Source organism: Fundulus heteroclitus, unplaced genomic scaffold, assembly GCF_011125445.2.
Source record: "Fundulus heteroclitus isolate FHET01 unplaced genomic scaffold, MU-UCD_Fhet_4.1 scaffold_245, whole genome shotgun sequence".
Classification (NCBI taxonomy): domain Eukaryota; kingdom Metazoa; phylum Chordata; class Actinopteri; order Cyprinodontiformes; family Fundulidae; genus Fundulus; species Fundulus heteroclitus.
The window spans coordinates 43150-49531 of record NW_023396656.1 but is presented as its reverse complement, the minus strand read 5'-3'; the positions used below and the strand labels follow the sequence as shown (position 1 = coordinate 49531).

At 45.2% G+C, this 6382-nt stretch overlaps 1 protein-coding gene across 1 annotated transcript; it reads right to left on the bottom strand.

Annotated features, from left to right (window-relative positions):
- Window positions 1-1221: 1221 nt before the first annotated feature.
- LOC118559166 (oocyte zinc finger protein XlCOF6-like) lies at window positions 1222-4902 on the bottom strand. The gene is made up of 2 exons (XM_036129887.1): window positions 4809-4902; window positions 1222-3565 (listed from the first exon to the last, which is right to left on the bottom strand). The coding sequence occupies exons 1-2, from the start codon at window positions 4900-4902 to the stop codon at window positions 1647-1649; spliced, it is 2013 nt and encodes a 670-aa protein (XP_035985780.1). The 3' UTR covers window positions 1222-1646.
- Window positions 4903-6382: the final 1480 nt, after the last annotated feature.

Here is a 6382-nt window from a genome sequence, read left to right as displayed (position 1 = left end):
AGATTCCCAAAACTGTTCTTTTAGCGACAAGGGCCAACTAGGTTTGAGCATTATCATAAAATCCTTAATTCATATCAGTTTTTAAATAAGATTTATCGTTGCGTGTGTAATATTAGATCTGGGTAATATGAGTCATTCTGCTAATGGGATTTAAGGTTAATAATTTCAAATCAGCTGCTGCCTGCCAATTGAAGCCACAGAGGAGTTTCCAGGGATCAACCGCAGCATTTTTAGTTTTCATAGCTGATCCAAATCCACATCAGATCCATCTGTTTAGGCTACGTTCACCCTGCAGGCAAATGCAATACATATCCGTCTTTTTCATGGCAGTGTGAACGGCCCATTTCCGATATTTTTTACCCCCGCCCCCAAAAGAAATGCGATTAGTTTCACTTCCATATTTGGTCCTAATTCGGACACGTATCGGATATTAGAAGATGTATGGTCCCAACAGCAAACTTCTGGGTCTCCTTGCCTGGAGAGCAAGTTAAAATGCTCAATTACGATTTTTTTGAAGTGGCCATTAATACAACTGTTAAATGTGATCGCCATCATTCTGCAGTCTGAACGTTCTGCTATTATTAGAAATCTGTTGAGCAATGAGAGCCAATAATATTAAGACTACATCATAGGAAAAAGAAGTAAGGTAAGAAGAAAGCAGCCATTAATGGTCTTTAATGGAGCACTAACTGCTGCTGCTGTGTAGGGAGACAGGAGAGGGACGTGAAAGACGGATAAAACACGTCATGAACGTTCAGACAGCGGACGCTTTGAAAAATACCCGATACATATCCGAATGAGTAGCACATATGGAAGTGGCACAAATCTGATTTTTGGGGGGGGTGAAAATATCGTAATTGGGACGTTCACACTGGCGTGAAAAATACGGATATTGGTCGCATTTCCCTGCAGTGTGAACGTAGCCTAAGGAGGATTCTTGGCAATTTTCAGTGCAGAGAAGCAGAAGCTCCTCCTCAGCCTCTCTTTAAGGCAGAACCCAGCCACCCTTCATCCATCATTTGATTCCGATCGGACATTTTAAACGATTGCTCAAAAGTTTGGAAATGAGATCTATGGTTTGTAACTGTTTTATGAAATTCTAATTTAGATAGATGTTATTGTAAACTGTAATGTAAATTGTAATGTAATCTTTTGCCGCTATCTTGGCCAGGACTCCCTTGAAAAAGAGATTGTTAATCTCAATGGGACTTTTCCTGGTTAAATAAAGGAATAATAATAATAATAATAATAATAATAATCCTAAGAGAGGAGGCTCATTCCAGGTCTCTAATATCTAATGGAAACGTTCCCGTCTTTGGGTTATTTTTAGGGTTTAGTTTTGAACCTTAGACCACCGTGAGCAGTTTTGGGCAAGTCCGCCACTAGAGGGCGCCAGCGTGTCTTTGCCTGGTTTTACAGAAACAAATGCAACCTTTTCAATAAAAAACAAAACAAAAAAAACTGTAGTTGATGATATTTCTTCTTTGTTCTGTAGTTTCAGATGAGACACGAATTCTCATCACTTACTGCAACAACCAACCTTTTGTCAGAAACGCAAAAAAAAACACAAAATTGTTCCTAAACTCGTTAAATCGTTCTGCTTGATTCATGCTTTTAAGTTCCGCCCGCTTTGGGACTCAGACGGTTTAATCCTCCATTTTTTTTCGCGATTTCTCCGAGGTGTGTATCTTCATCATGTGAAGCCGGACGTAGGTCTTGCGGTTGAAGGTTTTCCCGCACACCTGGCAGCGGTGGCGTTTCTCCCCGGTGTGCGTGTTGCGGTGCTGCGTCAGGAAGCTGCGGTCGCTGAAGCCGCGGCCGCACACCGCGCACACGTACGGCTTCTCCCCCGTGTGGCCGCGGGCGTGCCGCAGCATGTTCTGCCGGAAGTTGAAGGACTTCCCGCACTCGCTGCAGCTGAACGGCTTCTCCCCCGTGTGCACGCGCAGGTGCACCTTCAGGTGGCCCTGGGAGTCGAAGCACTTGCCGCACACGTCGCACACCCGCTTGCTGATGTGCGTCTTCAGGTGGAGCTTGAGGCTCTCCCTGGAGGCGAACTGATGGCCGCAGACGCCGCAGAGGTCCGCGCCGTGGCCTTTGGCGTGATTCACCAGAGAAATCGTGGAGCGGAAGCTCGCCCCGCACACTTTGCACGCCACCTGCGGGCGTTTTGGAAGCGACCCGCCCTCCCTGTGGTCGCCCGGGGCTGCAGACGGGCTCCCCGGACCGCCGTCTTTGATGTGGATCAGCAGGTGGCGCTTGTGGGTGGTGTAGTCGTTGAAGCTTTTCTTGCAGAAGCCGCAGGTGTACGGTCTCTCCCCGGTGTGGATCCTGCTGTGCCGCACCAGGTGCGGCCGGGTGGTGAAGGACTTCCCGCACTCGGTACAAACGAACGGCTTCTCCCCGGTGTGGATCCTCAGGTGGATCTCCAGGTGACCCTGGCTGTCGAAGCACTTGCCGCACACCTCGCACTCCTTCCCGTTCTTGTGAGTGTCCAGGTGAGCCGCCAGGCCGTCCGCCGAGCCGAGGCGGTCGCCGCACACGCAGCAGGCGTCCGTCTCGTGCCGCTTGCCGTGATTCAGCAGGGAGAGCACCGAGTGGAACGTCATGCCGCACACCTTGCACGCGGCGCGCGGCTTCCTGACCGAGGGGCTCTTCCTGTCGCCGTTTTCCCGCGACGCCTCCCCGCCGCCGCCGCTCCTCGCGGAGTGGACGAACAGGTGGCGCTTCAGGGTGGTGTAGTCGTTGAAGCTGCGGCCGCACACCGTGCAGGTGTACGGCCGCTCCCCGGTGTGGATGCGCACGTGCCGCACCATGTTGGCGCGCGTGGTGAAGCGCTTGCCGCACTCGCTGCAGACGAAGGGCTTCTCCCCCGTGTGGATCCTCATGTGGATCTCCAGGCCGCTGGAGCTGGTGAAGCACTTCCCGCAGACGCCGCAGCTCTCCGCCTTCACGTGCCGTCTCAGGTGAGCGTCGAAGCTGGCCTCGCCGTCGAAGCGCTCGCCGCACACGCCGCACACGTCCTTGGAGTGAGCCTCCATGTGGTTCACCAGAGACACGGTGAGCAGGAAGGCTCGGCCGCACACCTTGCAGCAGATCTGAGACTTGTTCTTTTTGGTCGGGTGCAGTTTGGGGGCCACAGGGGGGCGGGGAACCTTCTTCTTTGCGTTCTTTCTTTTCTTCTTCTTCTTCTTCTTCTTCTTGCTGCTACTTTGGCTTTGGGACTGGGAGCTGGCCCTCCACTCCTCTCCGCTGTCATTCTCGCTGCAGCTGGTGGAGTCACGGTCGGCCTCGTCCTGCTGGGCGGAGGTGCTCGGCACAGGATCCTCCTCTTCCTCTTTCACCGTCAGCTCGCTGAACCCTTTGGGGCTGGCCGGGTTCCCCTGGTCAGGAGGCGTGAAGCTGACCTTGATGATGCTGCTCTCCTCCAGCTGACACCTCCCACCGGGAACCGAGGGCTCCCGGTTTGAACCAGAGCTCCAGTTCGGCTCAGGCTGCTCTTCTTTCTGCTGCTGCTCCGAGGTAAAGTCCTCGTCCCAGACGCACAGGGTCAACTGGGGTTCCTCTGCTGGGAAAAATACGGGATATAAAAACATTTCTTTAACAATAAAGTTGCTTCAAACAGCTTTTACCACTATACAAATATTCATAACAGTTGAAAACGGATTTAAAAGTTAAAAGGTGCCCAAATTATGTCTTCACAGTTGATCATGATATTAGCAGACGTCTGAATTTCTCAGAGTTTTATCCACCTTACTGCCAGCTGTGCTGCAGTACGGTTCAGTCTGCCGTAAAACAGCAGAGATTGTAGTAAAATAACGGCTAATTGAATGCATGTGATGGACCAATATAAGTAAAGCACAGTTTTAAAGCTGACGGAAGGTTTTTACGATCATAAATCTGATTGGTGCTGTGTCTACCATCATGTTTAGCTCAGCTCAGTCAGATAACCCGTCGATGACCGTTGATTTTAAGACCCTGCACAGATTTCTACTTGGGTTTGGGTCCGGACTTTGACTAGGCCGTTCTAACAGATGAATCTGCTTTGATCTAAACCGTCCTGTTGTACAGTGGCTTACAAAGTATTGAACTTTTCCACATACCATAAATCTATTTTATGGCTTTTTAAAATATATTGTATATTTCGGGGAGATAGCCTAAAGCCCTTTAATTAGCAGGTTTCAGAAATAGAGTTTGGTCAGCGATTCTAAAAAATACCATAAAAGAATTATTTATTCCTATAGTTTTCTTAACTTTTATAAAGTTACATTTAAAAAAAAACAATAGTTCTCATGGTAAATAGAATAGTTCTCATGGTAAACAAAACTAAAATAAAGCCTACAAGATAAATTATTATAAATTATAATAAATATTTAAATTTACTTTTTCCTGTTTAAAATGCTGCTTCGTGGTTAAATCTTATCACAAATATTAACTTGTATTTTTATTAATTAAGACATATTTTATAACTTGTGTATTAGACTTGTAGTTTTGAGAATTATTATAAATCCTTAATTTATATCAGTTTTGATATAAAACTTATCTCTCCGGGTGTAACATTAGATCTGGGTAATATGAGTAATTCTGCCAATGGGATTTAAGGTTAAATGTGATCAAAATATTGATTATATATTAACAGAACCGGACACAAAAACTAAAATCAAACTAAAAAAACTGACTTCTATTGTTTAAATTTAGTCAAACGAAAATCAATAACGGGCCTCCTGCTGCTTGGGATCCAGGAGTTAGACGGAGCCGCAGCTCTACCCCGGAGGCCTGTGATAGAAACACACCGGGAGCCCACCCACCTGGGCGCCCACCCGGGCTCTCTGGAGGCCCGGCCATCCCCTGGAGCATCCTCCGCTGCCGCTGGAGCTCCTGCTTGGAGAGGCAGCAGCTCATCCTCGTAGTCCGAGATGGTTTTCTTCACCGCCTCGAAGATCTCGTCTGCGGCCGCGGAGAGCCGCTCGTTGACCAGGACCCGGAGGAGCTGGATGCTGGACATGATGCGGCCGGAGGCGGCTAAGATGTGGGCCATGTTTGCGGGATTTTAGCTGTTTTTTTTAGGGGTTGAAACCGAAACACGATAACCCGCAGCCCTGCGTCTGGCTCCTGGTTAGGGTTTATGCTGCCGCCTAGCGGCCCGGAAGATGTACGACAGACAGTGGTTCTGGTCTGCATTAAAGTCCCTTAAATGATATCATTAAATATCATTTAAGGGACTTTAGTCTGCATCAAACCCTTTGTTTAGTGCAGGGTGTCCAAGTGTTTGTATGGCGCTAAAGCAGTGACAGCATCACTGATCTCTATATATCTATACACTGGAGTGCTAATGGCCGCTGTTAGAACGAGTCGCTTTGAAGCCACCAGCCGCCATATTGGTACTCCCATTTTCCTCCAGTAACTAGGGAATATGTGCGCTACAGCATCGAATAACGAGGATTTTCTCATGTTCAGTGGGGGTTTAAAACTTTTAAAATGTCAAATGCCATATACTTTATGTTATATACTAAAACTATCAAGTACTGAGAAAGTCATGTGCTGAAATATTTTGCATGTTATTTATATTATTTATATATATTATATATATATATATATATATATATATATATATATATATATATATATATATATATATATATATATATATATATTAGTGCTGTCAGTTAAACGCGTTATTAACGGCGTTAACGTAAACCCATTTTAACGCCGACAATTTTTTTGTCGCCGTTAATCGCGCGTCAAAACACACACACCATTCCCTAATGTTTTTTCCCCCGCCGCGCTTTCCGGACTGTGTTTCTTTTACCCTCTGCGCTTTCCGTAGTTTCAAGAGGGCTAGAAAACTGTAGCAAACAGACCCGCGCTGCGCATGAGCGCAAAGTTTCTTTTACCCTCGGACACATGCGACTTTGGGCTTTTTTCTAAAAGCGCTTCTAAATTTCATGAGTCACGGGTTGGCGTTTTTTTTGGGCAGGTTTCTGAAGTGAATCGCTTATTGGGGCTCTAAAATAAGTGACGAAACAGCTGGTTATTAAGAGACTTATATATAGTATATATATATAATAGATATAGACATTATAACATAAGAATAACATATATATATAATATATACATATATTATATATAATATATACATCATACAATATACATATACATATATATATATATAGTATATATATTACATATATACTATATAAAATAGAATACATAATCTATATACATATATATATTACATAATATATATACATATATATATATATATATAATAGTATATATATAAGATATATATAGAATATGCAAAAACATATTTTTATATATGTATACATATATACACATGTTTATATATACATAGATATCTTTGTCATTTTGTATGCACAAA

What these genes read in the sequence shown, in the direction of transcription:
- LOC118559166 (XM_036129887.1), bottom strand. Translation starts at nt 4,902, where the DNA reads ATGAGCTGCTGCCTCTCCAAGCAGGAGCTCCAGCGGCAGCGGAGGATG. An exon ending in GAGCCCGGGTGGGCGCCCAG is followed by an intron (nt 3,566 to 4,808) that starts GTGGGTGGGCTC and finishes TTTTCCCAGCAG; the next exon opens with AGGAACCCCAGTTGACCCTG.